The sequence below is a fragment of the Hemiscyllium ocellatum genome, chromosome 22 (genome assembly GCF_020745735.1).
Source record: "Hemiscyllium ocellatum isolate sHemOce1 chromosome 22, sHemOce1.pat.X.cur, whole genome shotgun sequence".
NCBI classification, from domain to species: Eukaryota; Metazoa; Chordata; class Chondrichthyes; order Orectolobiformes; family Hemiscylliidae; genus Hemiscyllium; species Hemiscyllium ocellatum.
In genome coordinates, this window is record NC_083422.1 from 61,139,630 (window position 1) to 61,159,384 (window position 19,755).

At 38.8% G+C, this 19,755-nt stretch overlaps 1 protein-coding gene across 1 annotated transcript in view; it reads left to right on the plus strand.

Annotated features, from left to right (window-relative positions):
• The window catches only part of smc3 (structural maintenance of chromosomes 3), a 114,116-nt gene that overhangs the window by 15,391 nt on the left and 78,970 nt on the right, over positions 1-19,755 (plus strand). Inside the window, exons 2-7 of the mRNA XM_060842278.1 lie at positions 4,045-4,120; positions 10,818-10,856; positions 11,847-11,914; positions 15,311-15,382; positions 16,386-16,465; positions 17,998-18,076. Of these exons, the coding sequence (XP_060698261.1) occupies positions 4,045-4,120; positions 10,818-10,856; positions 11,847-11,914; positions 15,311-15,382; positions 16,386-16,465; positions 17,998-18,076 (414 nt within the window). The remainder of the gene's footprint in view (positions 1-4,044; positions 4,121-10,817; positions 10,857-11,846; positions 11,915-15,310; positions 15,383-16,385; positions 16,466-17,997; positions 18,077-19,755) is intronic.

The window sequence follows — 19,755 nt, forward strand, 5'->3', positions numbered from 1 at the left end:
AAATTATTACCTTTTATGTACCAATGGCGTCATTGTTACAATATAACATAGATGCTTACACTTATACAGAAATTGGGACTGAGATTGCAAAAAAACCCATATGTCACTTAATCAGATAAGCAGCAATAAAATGGCAAAAGTTTGTAGAGGAAGAGAAACTAATTGACAGGTCTGAGTATGCTTAGCTAAGCCAGGCCAAGCCAAATGCATAAATCCCTGAAAGTTTCCACCCAGGTTGATAAGGTTGTTAAGAAGGCATATGGTGTGTTGATTGGTAAGGGGATTGAGTTTCGGAGCCACAAGGTCATGCTTCAGCTGTACAAGACACTGGTAAGATTTCCAAAATGCAAATTAAATTCATAACATTCCCGGATCTCGTGCTCCAAGGGACAGTACACAAACATTCAATCCATGACAAACAAGTGTACTCTCAAATCAGACCACAAAGAGCTAACCTTTCCACCAGCTTTCGTCCTGCCTCCCCCTCTCACTCTCTCACGCATGAACATAGAATATTACAGTGCAGTACAGGTCCGTCAGCCCTTGATGTTGTGCCGACCTGTGAATCAATCTGAAGCCTATGTATCCTACATTATTCCAGTTTCATCCATATGTTTATCCAATGACCATTTAAATACTCTTATAAAGTTGGCAAGTCTACTACTGTTGCATTCCATTCCCCTACTACTCTGAGTAAAGAACCTACCTCTGACATCTGTCCCATATCTATCACCCCTCATAATCTCTAACTTTCTTACTATGTCAATTTCAGCCTTTGTGACTTCCTAGCTTGTAAGGGTAATGAGACATTCACATTCCAGAACAGCCAAGATTAGAGAGCTGAGCTTCATAAATTCAACTTGCTCAGTGTGGTATACATGAAAATGTATCAGGATTGCAACATTGAGGGCCGAAGGGCATGTACTGCGCTGTAATGTTCTATGTTCTATTACGTGCATATTCCACTCAGCTTATTAAATTACAAGTTATTTTCCTATTGAGTATGAGTTTTATTAAGAGACTTCAATATAAAACAACATCCAACTGTACAGTATGTGCAGCTTCCAGCCCTTGGGGTCAAAGGGAAGTACTGTCACACATTCCACAAGTGAACAGTTGTTATCACATTTACACCAATCCATTGACACTAAGAACAGATGTTCTTAATTCTTCTGAACAAATGGCCCACAAGCCCCTTGTGGTCAAGCCCTTTCCTTCATATCCTGTTTAGTTGTAGTGTGTATAGCAGATATGTCAACTGTAAAGCTACAACTTTCTCATTCCACACCTGGATAATTGAGGCACTACAAGAGTGCACATTTCTGTAAAGCATGGCTCAAATGTAACATTTGCAATGGATACCAATTATGTCTGCCATATTTGTAGGTCGCATTCTTGCCTGTTGAGTTAAGAGATTATAGATTCATTTCCCACTTTAATACCTGAGAGCAAAAGTTTTCTGCTGACACTCCTATCTTGGGGTTGTGTTGAACTGATGCGGTATTGTACTTTTAGAGGTGCTATCTTTTTTTTTGAAAGAGATGTTAATGTGAGGGTGATATTCATTCTTTAATATCTCAAAAACGAGATAACTGGTCATAGTCACTTGTGGTTATTGTACTTCAGAAGTACTTCAGGAACAGTAACGTACTTTAGGATGTTGGGAAAAAAGTATTCACTAAACAAAGTTTAAAAATTACACAACTCAGGATTAAAATCCAACAGGTTCATTTGGAAGTACTGTACTAACACTCAGAGAGCTACTCCTACAGGTAACTAGTAGGGCAGGCGGTCAATCCATGTAACCTCTTATAGATCCGTACTTTGGAAATAGAACCAGTCTGACTCAAGATTGGAATACAGCCAGACTGTAACACCACATCTTTAATGTATTGTCTGAGCTGAAATGTAACCTTTTTTTTAATGAAACCTTAAGTTATTTCAAGAATGTGTCTTAAAAGAAGTTCTGTGATTTACATGTTAATGAGCCAAAACCTGTAACCCATTCTAAAAGATGAAAATCTAGATTTGTTCAATATATCGTTTTAATTGCATGGCACTGTGATCTTTTGCTATGAAGTCTGTGTCTTATGCTCCTGTCCCACTAGTTACTAGATGAAGGAGCAGTGCTCTGAAAGCTAGTACTTCCAGATGAACCTGTTGGACTACAATCTGGTGTTCTGATTTGTTTTACTTTGTCTACCCCAGTCCAACACCGGCACCTCCACATCTTTACTAAACAAAGCAGCTGCTTTCACTGTAACAAGGTTCTTCTGAATACAAGGTATTAATGTCAATAGTCACTCATTATATCAAGATCATGACTTCAGTGAACAGAGAATGTGTGCGCGAGTTCAGTTACAGTTCTATATTTGACCACATGACAATAGTGTGTCATAGAGGCTGTAATCCAGGAATCTGGCACAACACTCTGTCATTGACAGTTGAGGTGTTTGTATTACTTGATAAATCTGGGCCTTCCTTGGAAGTGTAGCCATATTCTTTACATTCATGGCTGCTGACTTCACTGAGAACCCAACCTGCTTGATCACAGTACTTCTGTATCTGTTTGTTGTCCCATAGCTGCTGCAGCTACCTTTTAGGGAAAGTATCCTGTGCAGCTTTGACACATTGAAGATGTATGTAAATGAGTAATGATTGTGTAGAATGGGCCCTTCCAAGAAATGTGTAGGAAATAAAGTGAAAAATACATGCATTTAATTTCCTTGTGATACTAGCACACTTCTTCATTATTTGGAACCAGGTATGTGGGAGCAAGAAAACTTCAACAAACTGATTGAAACCCTCCCTCACTGCTTACACTGGGCAGTGAACCTCCTCCCCAGGTAGGATCATCCTCCCTTGTTAGACCTCTTAGCACCTCAGTGCTGCAGAAATGAAAAAAAAACATGATATCGAGGAGCTGGTGTTGGACTGGGGTGGACAAAGTTAAAAATCGCACAACACCCAGGTTATGAAGTATTCATACGTTTTATTTTGCTGCAGTTGTAACTTGTCCCTTTTTGTGGAAAGCTGTAATCCTTAAATAGATAGTTTTGTCAGATTTTCTATTTTGCAGGCCAACCTTTCTGGGCAGGCCTTCATTAATAGCCTAATTAAATGGTGAGGCGAGGAGGTATTTCCTGCAGCATTTGTTCTTGGCTTCACTTACCACGAACTGCATGTGCACCAGCACCATGGATCAATTCATGTCCGTTTCGACCATAAGTGCAAGTTTGGGCGAAGATAGAATTTCAACTGGTGACCTATTTGAATGTTATTGTTCAGTCAGACCAGGAAAAAATGTGTTAGTGTGAAATTTTGATTATTTTCTTTGTATTAGCAAAGCACTGTGATGAATTTGAACAGTTAGAAATAGCTAGTTTTGATCCCAGGATGCTGTCAGTCCTTTTGCCTGATTTGGAAACTCTTCATAAAGATAGACTTAGGTTTATGTAGCACCATTTGCACTGTAAGGATTTCCCGAATAGTTTGCAGTCGATGAAGTATTTTGTGATGAAGGAATTTCAGTGGGCAATTATGTGATCATCTTTTTCATCCGTTAATGAAGAGAAATATTTTCTAGGTCACCAGGGATAAATCCTTGCTATTCAAAATCGTGCTGTGCAATCATTTCTGGTTGTCTATGAGGTAATCAAGGCCTCAGTTTAACATCTTGACTGAAAGATGTTATTTCTGACAGTGCAGTGCACCCAACTTACTGGACTGAATCAGCTTTGACCTTTCTGTTCAAGACCTGAATGAGACTTGAAACTGTAGCATTTTTAAATTTAAAAGGAACATGTAGTCGGGTTAAAACATACACACAGTATCTCAATTAATCCATATAATTTATTTCTAACTTCTTTCCCCATTTTGGTCTGGATAATGTTTTTGTTTTCTGCTCTTGGATAGGAATTATGGTAGGATTTTGATGCAAAAAAGTTATTTTCATTGATGAGAGCTGTAGATGTAAAGGTTAAAGTGTGGGATTTAATTTTATAAAACTGAAAACTAAAGTTACTTCCATTTCTTTTCTTCCAGGTGATTATCCAGGGTTTCCGCAGCTACAGGGATCAAACAATTGTCGATCCTTTCAGCTCCAAGCATAATGTTATAGGTAAGTTTCTGACGATGCGAGTTCACAAAGGATTTTCCAGAATACTTGCTTGTCTATGATAAATTTTTTTGTTCACTACATCAAAATAATTTTATTGCTTGGTTGTGTGTTTGTATTGTAAACTTCGATATAAGATGAATCAATTTTCAACTTTTTTACATTGACAAAATTTGAAGTTTATTTGGTTATGAATAAGACTACTATAGAATATCAGTTTTGGGATTGAAATCATTAGATTCTGACTTTAAGATATTCTAAAGATGTTAAGATAAACTTCACACAGAACAGGACTGGAGTTTCTTGTGGCTGTTAATAAGAATTTTGTCAATTTGATTCTTGATTGAATTCTTACTGTTTGGTTGCATTCTGTATCAGATCATAATCTAGATTGCAATTTCTTTGGTTTGAGTGCCAAAAGAAAGCCTTGTCAAGCCTTTTGATATGTTTAATCTCCCTGTTCAGAAGTATGTAGGTGATACTTAAGCCCAGGCCGTCCGCCTCTGACAGGGGCACTACCATTGTAATTCTTGAGGTCTCAAATGTTTGCCTGGGCTTCTGGATTCCTAGTCCAGTGACATTGTCAATGTCACCATTGTGCTTGTTCCGTTTCAATAATAGTGCTTGAAAGAGAACAGCTGTTACTTCAATTTCGATGGTAACAACAAAATTTACTGATTATTCATTTTTCTATTTGTGAAGATGTTGATGATGCAGAGTGGTTGCACGTTTGACTGTTCTCCAAAAAGCAGAAATAGTACAGGGAAAGAATTATGTTTTGGGTTAAAGAGCAGGTGTAGAATTAAAGCTGGAGTGATGAGGACTTAACTTTGAGTGTTATTCCCAAACTGAGGTTTTGAACTCTTTCAGTGTCAGGAAGATAAATGTTTAAATAGTAATGATTGGGAAGATGAAACGCTAGTTTAAAATAAAGCGAATAATGTTTTTACAGAATAAAGCTGTGTGGTTATTGTTTTAAGTTTGTGTTTTCTGAGACATTGCAGTTAAGGTACTCTGATGGGGTGTAGAAATGGGTGTGTTTCTGTATATGTTAACCAATGATTTATATCCATATGATCGTGAAAGTTGAGATGATCTGTACTCTTGCAATTTCACTGCTTTAGGAGGACTTTATGTCTAATCATTTAGCTATTTTAATAATTATTTGTGCTTATCAAGCCTTTCAACTTGGGAGGTAAACCTTTTTGACACCCATTGTTATACTTCACTGAAGACCAATGAAATTGTTTTTCTGTTTTGTGCACTAAATCCTCATTGCTTTCTAGAGTACACTGTCAGTTGTTTCTGTGTCGAATTTTAGTCTTCAGTGGTTCTGTCATTGTTGGACTTTAAATTTACATCATCTATGCCCCTTGGGAAAGATTGATAAGCCTTTCATAGTGGAGAAGTGAGATTTCCCTTGGTCTGAACAGGGATTTAACTGTGACTTGTGTGAATGAGGAATGTAAAAATACGTCATGGGATTAGAGCACAAATCTTGATTTCTGGTTACTAAGTGACCCCATTCAGTGGACACACAATGCAATTGCATTTCTCAATCCGTCCAATAGAAGGTATTAATGAATAAAGCCCTGACCAAGAGTAGCCGTTCTCCTTGAGCTTGAGAACTTCCCTGCTATATAACGAGAGAGAACTTGACTCCCTGATAATGCTTACAATTTAATAAATGAATGCCAGCTGAGAAATTTAGTGAGTGAGCAAATAACAATGAAAAATACTGAGAAAACTGAGAGATGAAGCTGAAAGTTAGAAAAATGTTTGCTTTTTAATTTGTTAGTAGGAATTTTGAGAGAAATCTAACATTGGAGAGAGCAATTTTTCCATGCATACAATTTTTAAAAAATATCAAGTAATATCTGTTGATGCGTGATGCAGTCAGAACACATATTTGTCTGTTTCTGACGATCGATTTGGCCAAGTTACCAGAGGCTGCAGCTTCGGAGCTGCCAATCCACATCAAGTAAACTACTGAAACAAAATCACTCCAGGGCTGTGAACTTTGCTGGTTTGACTAGTGTATATATATTATCCTTGAGAAGGTAGTAGTGAGGTGTTTTCTTGAACCTCTGCAGTTCACAAAATCATACAGTATAGCATGGGCCATTAGGTTTATACTGCGAAAACTATACTACTACCACATGCTTCCCACACTAAGCCCATAATCTTTAATGTTATGATACTTCAAGTGTTCATCCAAGTACTTTTTAATGGATTGAATTCCAACTGCCATTGATCTGTCATCTGTCAATTTGTCCAGTGCACTCCTCCTGTGTAACCAAGCACCTTCCTCCTCATTATTAACTGCCTGGCCAAACCTTGTGCCACCCGCAAATGTATGTGTCATTCCTCTTCTCTCCCCTGCACGCGCACGCACGCACGCACGCTCACACACGTTCCTATCTATATCATTTATGAATATCATAAGCAATAAGAGACCTCTTAATAATCCCTGTGAATACCACTGCACACTGGGTTGCAGTCACACAAACGACCTTCTCCCATCACCCTCTGAATCCTGTCACTAAGTCAGTTTTGGATACAACTTTCTTACTTGGTGTAGTTATAGCCACAGTGCTCTTGGGAAGGAGTGTCAGGATTTTGCCCCAGTGACAATGAAGGAATGACAATGAACTTCAAAGTCAGGATTGTGCGTCGCTACCCTTGTTGAGTTTGGAAAATGCTGTCCAAGCAACCTTGTATATGTAGTAGTGTGTATCTACTAGGTTCTGGTGTTGGAGGGAGTGGATGTTTGTGGACTTGGTTCCAGTCAAGCAGGCTGCTTTGTTTTGCACAGTGTCACATGTCTTGAGTTTGTTCGGAGCTGCATTCATTTAGGCAAGTCCATCAAACTGTTTTTTAAAAATATGCTTATGGGATGCAAGCCTCCCTGGCTGGGCCAATATTTATTGCCCACTGCTTATATTCTTGAGAAGGTAGTGACGAGCAGCTTTCTTGAACTACTGCAGTCTCTGAGGAGACTTTTGTCTGAGTGAGAAAGAATGGCTGTATATTTCCAAGTTAGGATGGGGAATATGCAGGTGGTGGGGGTGGTATTCCCCATGTATTTGCTACCCTTGTTCTTGTAGATGGTAGTGGTCATAGATTTGGAAGGTGTGGTCATAAAGAATCGTGATTTTCTGCAATGTATCTGTAGATGCTGAAGGAAGTCAGCAGATCAAGAAAGTTGTGTGGAGAGAGAAACTGCTAATGTCTAGAGTCTGATGTAACGCTTGTTCAGAACTGAAAGCGGCTGGAAAATGTTGGTTTTTATGTTGTAGACGGGGGGGGGGGGGCGCATAAGAGCGAGGGCAACAGATGATGAGGGTGTTCCCAGGAGTATAAACTATCAGGCGTTGGGTTTAAGGTTGGGAGAAAAATTTAGAAGGGAGCTGAAGGGTAATTTTTTTCACATCAGAATTTGTATGAATGAGCTGCCAGAGAAAGTGGTGGATACAGTTACAACATTTAAAAGGCATCTGTGTGGCAATAAGAATAGGAAGAGTTTAGAGGGATACAGGCCAAATGGTGTAAATGAAACTAAGTCAGATTGGGATGATCGGTGTAGACATGTTGGACAGAAGGGTCTGTTTCCATGCTCAGTGACTGGTTTTGTGACTCTACTCCGCACTGCTGCTTTTCAATATGTGTTGTCCATAGAGCCCTCAAAGTTGCCACCCAAGTTGATAGAGTTGTTAAGAAAGTGTATGGTGTGTTGGCTTTCATTCGCAGAGGGATTGATTTTTAAGAGCCGTGAGGTTAATCTGCAGCTCTAAAGAGCCCTGGTTAGACCACACTTGGAATATTGTATTCAGTTTTGGTTGCCTGATAAAGATGTAGAAGCTTGAGAGATGCTGCAGAGGAGATTTACCAGGATATTGGAGGGCTGGTCTTATGAAGAAACATGAAGGAGCTAGGGCTATTAGAACGAAGAAGGATGGGAGGTGACTTGTTCGAGGTGTATCAAGCGACGAGAGGCATAGATAGAGTGGATAGCCAGAGACTTTTTCCTTTGACAGAAATGTCTATCACGAGGGGGCATAACTTTAAGGTGATTGGAGGAAGGTTTAGGGGAGATGTCAGAGGTAGGTCCTTTACTCAGAATGGTGAATGTGTTGAATGCATTGCCATCGGTGGTAGTACAGTCAGATACATTAGGGACATTTATGCGATTATTGGATAGGCACATGGAAGATAGTATGATGAAGGGTATGTAGGTTAGTTTGACCTTAGAGTAGGATAAACAGTCAGCACAACATAGAGGGCTGAAGGACCTATGTTCTATGTTGTAGATGGTGGACAGACTTTGGAGAGCCATGAGGTGAGTTATTCACTGCATGATCCCGAGCTTCTGACCTACTTTTGTAGCCACAGCATTTATGTGACTCGTCCAACTCAGTTTCTGATCAATGGTAACTCGCAGGATATTGATGATGGAGAGCTGTGTGATGGTAGCACCATTGATTTCAAGGGGTAATGGATGGATTCTCTTAGAGATGGTCACTACTTGCCATTTGAGTGGCGTGAATATTACATTCCCCCTGTTATCTTAAACTGGATTTTTGTCTGTGTTTTGCTGCATTGTGAAGTGAATTGCTTCATTATCTGAAAAGTAGTAAATCATGCTGAATATTGTGCAATTGTCAATGAATGTCCCCACCTCTAAGGTATGATGGAGGGAAGGTCTTTGATGAAGTAGCTAAAGGCGGTTGAGTCTAGGACATTATCTTGAGGAACTCCTGCATTGATTTCTTGGAATTGTTGAATTGACTTGCAACAACTGCAACCATCTTCCTTTGTGCCAGGTATGACTCAATCATTGGAGATATTTCTACCTGAATCCCATTGACTCCCATTTTGCAAGGAGTCCTTGATGCCGTATTTGGTAAAATGCAGCTTTGATACCAACAGAAGTCAATCTCCCCTCAACTAGAGTTTGGCTCTTCTGTCTCTTTTTTAAACTAAGACTGTAATGAGACAAGAGCTGAATGGTCCTAGCAGAACCCAAACTGAGAGTCAGTGAGCAAGTTGTTGCTCAGCACGTGCTGCTTAGTTAAGCTATGTATGTCCCCTTGCTGACCAGGAGACTGTAAAAGCAAGAGCTGGACGATCACACAGTACACCAGAGGCACTGTGGCTCAAAACTGTACCACCAAAAATACACTAAATTTCCATTAGTCCCACTTTCCAGCACGAGGCCCATACCTTTGATTATTATGAAAAATGAAGTGATCAACCCAAGCAATTCTTAGAGGTTTTATGGAACAACCCTTCCAGGCAGTTTTACCATGCTTCTGGGTGAAAGACATTTTTTTCAAGTCTCCTTTAGCCACCTGTGTTTCACCTTAAAAGTGTGTCCCCTTGTAACTGATCCTTCAGCTAAGGGGAATAGCTGTTTTCTATTCACCCTGTCCATTTTTCTCAAAATCTCAAACACCTCTATCAGATTTCACCCCCCCCCCCCATCAGCCTTCTCTACTCTGAATAAAACAACCTGAGCTTATTCAGTTACTTTTTGTAGCTAAAATGTTCCATCCCAGGCAGCACCTTAGTGAATCTTCTCTGCATTCCCTCCAATTTAATGACTTCCTTCTTATTGTGCACTGACCAGAATAGCGCACGGTACTGCTGCTGTAGCCCAACCAAAGCCTTGTACAGCTCCAGTATAAACTCCCTTCTTTTATAATGTATGCTGTGACTGAGCAAGACAAATGTTCAGTATTGCTTGACTATCCTATTAACCTGTCTTCCTCCTTCGAAGATCTGTGGGCAAGTATCCCAAAATCCCTCTCTTCCTCATGTCCTACCATTCATTAAATAAAAATACTCCCTTGTCTTGTTACTTCCAAAGTGCATCACCTCCCACTTATATTCTGTCTGCCAGTGATCTGCCCATTTGACCAATCCATCTATGTCTTTCTGTAATCTAAGACCACCCTCCTCGCTGTCAGCCACCAAGCCAGTTTTCAAGTCTTCTGCAAACCTACTGATTCCCCCCCACTACATTTCTCATTTGCATCATTTATATCTATCTCAAACACTTACTGTCTGTTCTTGTAGTGGAGCGTTTCTACAGCTGGTTGATGAGCCAATTTACCCTTGTTGTGAATGATTCTTCTGTGATCTTGAAATTATCCCAGATGAAGGAACACTATCCACTGTGCTGCAAAACCTCATATGTGGTACTTTATTATGCTGATCACTGTTGTGGTCAATTAGAGTATCTAAAGGAATGTATTGAATAACTCTGAGGCAGGTTGGGAGCTATTAATCTTTTTTGTTCATAAATCTGAATTGACTGTTCATTTCAATACAATATATGGCAATAATTGTGAACAATTCACTGACAAAATGTACTGAACGTAAATGCATTATTTTGGAATGTAATCAATGTAGTAGAGTTTAAATACTATTTTGTCTGACTTTTACTTTAGGGAAAAATACTTTAATGGAAAACTGGTTGTGTTTGGCAAAGTTTGCCACTCGTGTAAACTGGAGAATGTAGCTTTATTATTCCAAATTTTTTTCCTTGTTCTGTAATTTGGTCATTTATTTTTCATGTATATTTTCACTCAACTTTTACTTGTTCTTATGTTTTTGGAATGATAGGTTTTTTAATAGTGGAAGTAGTGGAGAGAGAGAATTGTTTTAACAGCATCTAATCGTATTTCTTTCTCTTCAGTTGGCCGAAATGGATCTGGAAAGAGTAACTTTTTTTATGGTAAGAGCTGACATTTTTTAATTTCAAGGATATTTTTTAAAATTTCAAAATCATTGTGATGTCAAGACATAAGTAGATTGACCTTGTACACACTCAAAATGCTCTCCGCTGTAGTTTGAGAATTCATGATATGAATTAAATGTATGTAAAATATTGTATTTAAACTTGAGTTTTGTATTATTGACAATAACCTTTATAAGAAACCGCTTGGTAAAATAGTGAAGATGAAACTCTTGTTTGCATGTACTAGGGCCATAATTGAATTCATGACATTTTAGATCACAGCATGCTGCTATGAAAATTCTCAGTTGAAAGTAAAGTTGAGGGAAAGAATCTTAGAAAAGTCATTCCTTTTGTTGCTTTTTTTTGAATGTACTTGTGTGAAGGCTACAGAATGGTGTTTGCAAGGGTATGTAATGAAGACCCCTGTCACATATCTTCAATCTGGTGAGATTTCTGGAGTTGAAAGCATGAAATACAAGTATGAAGCAAATGATAAACAAGATGCCTTCTAAGTTGTTCCAATGGCAAATATTATAAATTGCCATATGGAAGAACATGCAGGTGGCTACTTGGGTCGTGCTAAACGTTTATGGAAAATTTTCAGAATTGAAGTTTCATATTTCTGTCCTAGGATTCAGTAGATAAATTATTTACAGTAAAAGGTGCAGCAATTAGACTTAATTTTAGATTGTACAAGATGAAATTACATTGTTAGGATTACAAACTTTCAGGTTCTGTTTAGAATCAAGTGAGTGCTTACAACACAGGACTATTCAATATTCTAATTTCACTTGTATGGTTAATCCTGCAGGTTTGCTGGTGCATATTTGATGCCAGCCTGAAACTTATTGAAGGTCTATTGTTGCTGGAATATTGAACTGACTCTGTTGCCCTTCATTGAGTAGAAGTGTATCCATTTTGAATAACATTTTTCTCTCTCTCTTCCCACTTTCCATTTTTCCTGACTCTTTTACCTCTCGTTTGCAGCAATTCAGTTTGTGCTTAGTGATGAGTTCAGTCACCTTCGCCCAGAGCAGAGACTTGCTCTACTTCATGTAAGTATTCCTGCCAAAATATTAAAATGCCAGTCATATCAAATGTATTGTGTTATAACTAACATTTTGTTTTGCAGAAATTAATCTTTGTGTTTGTTACCGTTTAAGCATTGTGAATTATTGTGGGGCACTTGATGGTCTGTGGTGAACCAAAGACTCCAATCACCCAAGAATATGTGCAGGCTATTTTATTACCACCAGGAAGGGTGGAGTGCATGGAAAGATTTGTTGAAATATGGACTCAAAGCTAGCGTTGCTTTTTTTCCCCACAAATGCTGTCAAATGTGCTGAATTTCTGTTTTATACCGATTTTGCTAAACTGTTAAAGCGTTTTTCCAAAGTATTGAGAAATTGTGTGGAGGAAATCGTTAGGCTATATTGTTTAACTTTTCCCAGAAAAAAAAGTGTATTGTGATGTTTGCTACTGCAGTGAGGGGCACTTAAAAGGAAGCACAAGAAGTTGACCAACTGCATTAAAGTGGCAATTTTTTTTTTGCCTGACCAATATCTAAGAGATTTGAAATTTTTGCAAATCCACAGGTCTGGCCTTTGCTATATCGTCACAAGGCCAGCTGTCGCCTTCCATGTTGAAGGAAATCATGCAGAGATTTGGACTTAAAACATTGAGCCATGAAGGCAGTTGAATGGAAAAGAGCAGCTCGGGGTGGTCCTGTCAGGACAAAGAAGTTTCTCTCTGTTCCACCATTCCCTCGTCTTTATGTTAGTCCAGTACTGACTGTCAGGAAACGTATGGATCATGAGTTCCCAATCAGTATAAAGCTCCTTTCTGTTCTACTTGGCACACTTCCACAATAGCAATAGTAAGCATAAGTAACATGGACTCATTGTAGTATTGATTTTTATGCAGAAATATCATGCCTTTGTCAGCTGATGCTTCTAGACTGCAGCAGTTCTAAGATGTTTAGGTTTGCAAGAATTTTGATTTCACAAACAAGTTGGATAAAAGGGGATTGCCGTTGAAAGTGTTTTGTGAGATTTTGAAATGAAAATTAACTTCATAATCAGTGCTGGCAATGAAAATAATGTTGGGTGCTTATTTGGTTGCGAGCAGGTTGAACTTTGGATGCTGAATTAACTTCCATATATTTCATAAATATACAGGCAAATAAACATGAGTTAATTACAATGCCACCTGGCATTAAATCGTACGATTGTTTGAGATTAGATGAATAATTCTGCTGTTCTTACTCTTAACATTAGCTAGAACATTTTGCATATTTTGTTAGGACTTCAATTTTCTATGTTTCCACGTACCGATATTTATTTAATTCTGTAGCATAAGATTGTCAACTAGTTTTGTACTAATCACAGCGCCTGAGACCCGGGTTCAATTCCCAACTCCGGCGACTGACTGTGTGGAGTTTGCACATTCTCCCCGTGTCCGCGTGGGTTTCCTCCGGGTGCTCCGGTTTCCTCCCACAGTCCAAAGATGTGTGGGTCAGGTGAATTGGCCATGCTAAATTGTCCGTAGTGTTAGGTAAGGGGTAAATGTAGGGGTATGGGTGGGTTGCGCTTCGGCGGGTCGGTGTGGACTTGTTGGGCCGAAGGGCCTGTTTCCACACTGTAAGTAATCTAATCTAATCTAATCTTAAAACAATTGCTGAATTGGCTGTTTTCAACTTTTGCGCTCATTAATTCCAGAGTCAATACTATATCGATTGAAAGTTACTTATAAATAAGTTAAGAATCATTACATAGTTCTATTTGTTTAATCTGTTCTCATTATATATAGGTATTCAGGTAGCTCTTTTATAATGCAATGGTTGTGTTCTCGTATGAACCCATGCTACATAAAAATAGCACTTTAAGTGTTGACAATGCAATTGCGTTATAGCCAACACATGTTTTAAAAGCTCGAGCTTTAGAAACAGCATCTATTTGTCAATTGTGTTACAACCAATTTGAGTTGACGGAATGCATGTTATTAGCAGAATGGCCTGTACATTTAGCGGAAGAAATGAAGTTAGTTCTGTTTTACAAATGGATAACATGCTCTGACTCCATTCCTCTTTCTGACAGGTGTTATATTTGACTCCGGAATGAGTTTTTAGCCTTGTTTGCACTATTGCTAGTACAGCCTGTTTCCATTCTTGTGACATCACTGAACACTGTCCCTCCCTCAGCTCATCTGCTGTAACGATTGTTCAAGCTTTTGTTACCTGTAGACTTAATTCACTTGATGCACTAATGGTTGATTTGTATCTCTGTAAGTTTCAAGTCATTGAAAACTCTGCAGCCTAAGTCGCAATTTGGGCGGCACGGTGGCACAGTGGTTAGCACTGCTGCCTCACAGCGCCAGGGACCTGGGTTCAGTTCCCGCCTCGGGCAACTGTGTATGGAGTTTGCACATTCTCCCAGTGTCTGCATGGGTTTCCTCCCACAGTCCAAAGATGTGCAGGTTAGGTGAACTGGCTATGCTAAATTGCCCATAGCCTTAGACGAAGGGGTAAATGTAGGGGAATGGGTCTGGGTGGGTTGCTCTTCAGAAGGTTGGTGTGGATTTGTTGGGCCAAAGGGCCTGTTTCCACACTGTAAGTAATCTAATCTAATTTGCACCATATAGTGGGCGGCACGGTGGCACAGTGGTTAGCACTGCTGCTTCACAGCGCCTGTAGACCCGGGTTCAATTCCCGACTCAGGCGACTGACTGTGTGGAGTTTGCACGTTCTCCCCGTGTCTGCGTGGGTTTCCTCCGGGTGCTCCGGTTTCCTCCCACAGTCCAAAGATGTGCGGGTCAGGTGAATTGGCCAAGCTAAATTGCCCGTAGTGTTAGGTAAGGGGTAAATGTAGGGGTATGGGTGGGTTGCGCTTCGGCGGGTCGGTGTGGACTTGTTGGGCCGAAGGGCCTGTTTCCACACTGTAAGTCTAATCTAATCTAATCTGTCATTCCTGTGCTTACTGACTGAAGTTAGCTCCTGGATGAGTATTGTCTTGCTTTAATATTCTCATCCTTGTTTTCATGGCCTCGCCTCTACCTATCTCTAATCTCCACTTTCCTCTGAACTCATCTGAGATATATATACAAAATCTAGACCTTGACAAGTCCCAATATTTATTTTTGTTGCTTCTTCAGGAGTGGCCATGCCTTCACCTCCAAATTCTCTGATTCCATCCCTAAACTGCACTTCTTTGCTTTCTTCCTTTAAGACACTCCTTAAAACCTACCTCTTTGACCATGTTCTACCATAATACTTATATGGCTTCATCTCAATTTTTTGATACCGCTGCAAGGTGCAGGTTTTTAAATGTTATAAGTGCTACATAAATGCAAGTTGTGTATATCATTGAATCCTTTTTTTGTGGACTGACTATTTCAAAATGACATGTAGCTTCAACTTCCAAGTCTTATTATCTTTAAATTTTGTTTATTTATAGGAAGGAACTGGACCTCGTGTCATTTCCGCATTTGTTGAAATTATATTTGACAATTCAGATAATAGATTACCTGTAAGTATTTTATCCATTGAGTTAAAAGAATAAATAATTTACATTAATTTTAATTGTGTGCGTTCCCTGATGATGTGACCTTCCTTCTAGGATCTAGGATCTGAGAATTGGAGTTTTAGTTTGTAGCTGCTGTCAATGTATTGTGTTTGACAAGTATACGTGGTTCTATTGAAGACAACTTTGGCTGTCCTACCTTTTCCCTGTACCCATAAACAGTATTTGGATAGAAATCATCATGCAGTACCAATTTGAATGTTCCAGTTGAACCCTCTTTGACTACACTTTCAGGTAGAACACTCCAGCCGCATCTATCACTCTGTGAAAGTTTCCACTCATCACATTTGCTTTTTCTGTAAATCACTTCAAATGTGTGCCCTCATTCTCGATTATTTCATGAGCAGGAACATTTTCTCCCAATCTGCTCTGTCCAGACCTCTCATGATTTTGAAAATTTCTGTCAGATCTCCTTTTAGCCTTCTCTGAAAAGAGAACAGTCCAAACCTCTTCAGTTTATCTTTGACTGAAGTTTCTCATCTTTGGAACCATTTTTAAATCTCATCTGCCAAAAAAAATTCCTCCATGGACTCTCATCCTTCTTACAGATTGGAGCCCTGAACAGTATTCCAGTTAGGTTCTAACAAGTGTCCTGCATAAATTCAGCATCATTTTGCTCTTGTGCTCTATAATCTTATTAATAAAGCAGATGGCTGTTTCCACCTGTCATCAGGATTGAAGGGCTTTTGCCCGAAACGTCAAATTCCCTGTTCCTTGGATGCTGCCTGACCTGCTGTGCTTTAACCAGCAACACATTTTCAGCTGCTGTATTGCTATTCCTTCATTATTGCTGTGCTCAAAAATCTGGAACTCTTCTGAACAGTACTCTGGCTTTATTAACACATCAATTGTAGTGGTTTAACAGTGATACTCATATTTGTTAAGTTATCTTTATCAACTTTGAGTTTGAAAAGCTTGGATTATTACAGTTTTTATTTTATTCCTGCAGATCGACAAAGAAGAGGTTTCTCTCCGTCGTGTCATTGGGGCAAAGAAGGATCAATATTTTTTAGACAAGAAAATGGTGACGTAGGTTACTTGACTTATTTTTGCTTGCGTACTTTATTCATTTTTGCTATTTTGCGAAATTCTATTCTGTGCACAATACACAAGGTACGGTACTACAGTGTTATGTTACTTGACTGGTAATTCAGAGTTTCAATCTATAATGAAAGAATCTGAATTTACATCCTGTCATCTTGATGTCTTGATTTCAGGTTAAAGTAAGCTGTTATCATTAAACGTGGCCATGAAGCTGTCAGATTGTTGAGACAGAAACTAACTAGTTGACTACGTCCTTTTAGAGTAGAAAATTTACTGTGTTATTCTGTGTGTTCTGAATGTAATACCAGTTCCACACCAGTGTGGATGACTCTCAATTGCCCTCTAAAGTAACCTAATAAGCTACTCAGTTGTAACAAACTGTTCTTGATGGTTCAAGAAGGCAGTCCACCCCTGCCCCTTTGAGGAAACTGGAGATTGACAATTTATTGCCAGTCATGTGTAGTTTCTTGAGTGGAAATGTTGGGTGCAAATCCAGAGAGGATAGACTTGTTGATAACATTGCAACTGAAAAGCTCAGATTATGGGAGTTGCTAATGATACATTTATTATACAAGTTGTTATTGGTGGATTCCTTCTGTAATCAGCTATGCCCTAACAACTTATATATGGGAAGGATTATTATGTTAATTGTATAGTAATACAAGTTGCTTATAAAATGTGAAACTAGTGACAGAAATACCAGGGCATGGAAATCTTCACAAGAAGATTAACAGGAAAGTCACCAGAGGACATGTCATAATGAGTAAACACGGAATATTCGAGACTTCAGCAAGTCCGGCAGTATCTGTGGAAAGAGAAACAATTAACCTTTTTGAGTCTGGTATAACTCTTATTAAGAACTGAAAAATGTTTGAAAACAGCTTTTTTTAAAATACTTTTGACAGGCAGAGGAGGAACAAGAGAGCAGATAGTATAAAGATCCAATGCAAATGGTGGAGAAATTTTAAAAATCCACCAAAAGTAATCACTTGTGTCTTTTTCATTGTGCCTTTATATACCATCTGCTCCCTTATTTTCCAGCATCTTTCAGCTCCGAAGAAAAGCCATGCCAGACGTCAAACATTAAAACTTGAAACATGTTTCTTTCTCCACAGATGCTGCCAGAACTGCTGAGCTTGTCCAGCGTTCAATGTTCATTTCAGATTTCCAGCATGTGTAGTATTTGGCCTTTTTACTGAAATCATAATGAATGCTTTGCGATACTGTGTTACTTGTTTGCTTCCTGATTGGAACAAGAGGCTTACTTTTACCAAAAAATGAAGTATAACATATATAGGAGTTCTATAAAAGAAAATTTAAAATTAAAAGGTTGAAAGTTGTTGCATTGAGAACGAAGTATCCTTAAGTGTAAGGATTTAATAAATTGGTAAATAAAAATCAGTGTAAAGTATAGGTAAGGCGTCGATGCCTTTGAATGACGTACGAATATTTTTGCATACCTTCTGTAGATCCTCAAATAGTTTGTATTATATTTCAATCCTGTTTTTGTTCAATAGGAAAAATGATGTCATGAATCTTTTGGAAAGTGCTGGCTTTTCTAGGAGCAATCCTTACTACATTGTCAAGCAAGGAAAGGTAATTTAGTTTAGAAATACATATGGTATTCCTGAAAATGAAATAAAATAAAATCCTGTTGGATTTTCAGCTCTATACTGAAGCATTTATTTTAAAGTGTGCTCTTAATTAAAATTGGTATTCAAATAACAATGGTGATGTTGATAGAGATCTGGAGGTTGTTAGGAGGTTTGGTGCTTATAATGTTTGTTCACAGAAAACTGTGGCAGCTAAATAAACATGCTTCCTGGCTCATTTCGATGACTCGAAGTACCTACACACTTTGAGTCCTTTTGTGAACCATTTGAGCCATCTGAGCTTTGTGTGGCTTGCTGTCAATACTGCGAAGGTGAACATTAGTCATGTTACAAAAACAGACAAAATTGAAAAATTCACCTATTAACTGTGATTCATATGGCAAAGATTATAACTACTCACCAGTGTTAAAAGGGCGATTGCAAGTGGTTGTTGCATGTTGCAGCTTGTATGCTTTTTCTTGGATCATCAAAAGGTGAATACAACACAATGAAATGCTCCTAGTATTGCATGGTATTTTCAAGACAGAAACGGGCCATTTAGCCAGTTGTCACATGATGTTTAAGCTCCACACAAATACCCTTCCCGATTTTCATTTAACCCCATCAGCCTGTCATTGTTCCAATCACTCTCACATACTTTACCTAGTTGGCCTCTAAATAGATCTGTGTTGCTCCCCTAAGCAGTTCCTCAAGGTAGCAAATTTATCTTAAACCTTAATAGTAGTCCATAATAAGATATATTCTTGCAGTTCAGAGTTCATGGATTCAAAAGAAAGATCAGGTGAAACCAATCCCCTTTGCCCATTCGTCATGAAATGTTAGGCCCCACCACTGGCAGCATCCTTGGATGAAAACAAGTATACCTGCGTAGAATTTTGCTGATTTGCCACACTTTGCTGATTTGCATTCAGAGGATTTTTAAAATTATGGTGAGGAGAGAAAATTGAAATTGGTTGATGCAGTTTTGAACAACCAAAGAGGAAAGTAGCTATTTAAAAAGCCAAATTCATGGTATGTGGGTGTCCCTGTCTCGGCCTGCTTTTATTGATCATCCCTAATTGTTCTTGAAAGTGGTGGTGAACCAACTTCTTAAACTAGTGAAGTCCATGTTGAGTAGATGCTCCAAGAGCTTGGGAGGGAATACCAGGATTTTGACTCCATCAGTGAAGGAATGATCATAGAGGTCTAAGTCAGGATGACATGTGGCTTTGAGAGGAACTTGAAACCAGTTGTGTTTACGTATATCTGCTGCCTTTGACTTTCTAGGTGATAGAGATTGTGGGGTTGGAAGTTGCTTTTGAAGGACCTTTGGTGGGTTGCTGGAATACATCTGGTGGAAGGGAGACCCAGCTGGCCTGCCCTGTGTGGCAGTGGTGAATGGAATATTCAAGTGAGCTGGTTTGTTCTTTGGAAAGGAAAGTGAAAATTGATAGTTACGATTTTTAAAATATAAACATCTGGTTCCGATCAATGAGTTTTGTTTTAAAAGAAGACATTCTATGCTTTAATTGGCAGTTACCTATTTTAGGTTCTCTTTTGAGTTAGATACAACCTGTGAGTCATGAGACTGTCTCTGGCTGTTTAGTTTCTCAGTGAGACTCCGTAGCTTCATTATCCAGTTTGCTCTTCTCTGGCCGTGAGTCTCTTCTATGGGTGTTTATA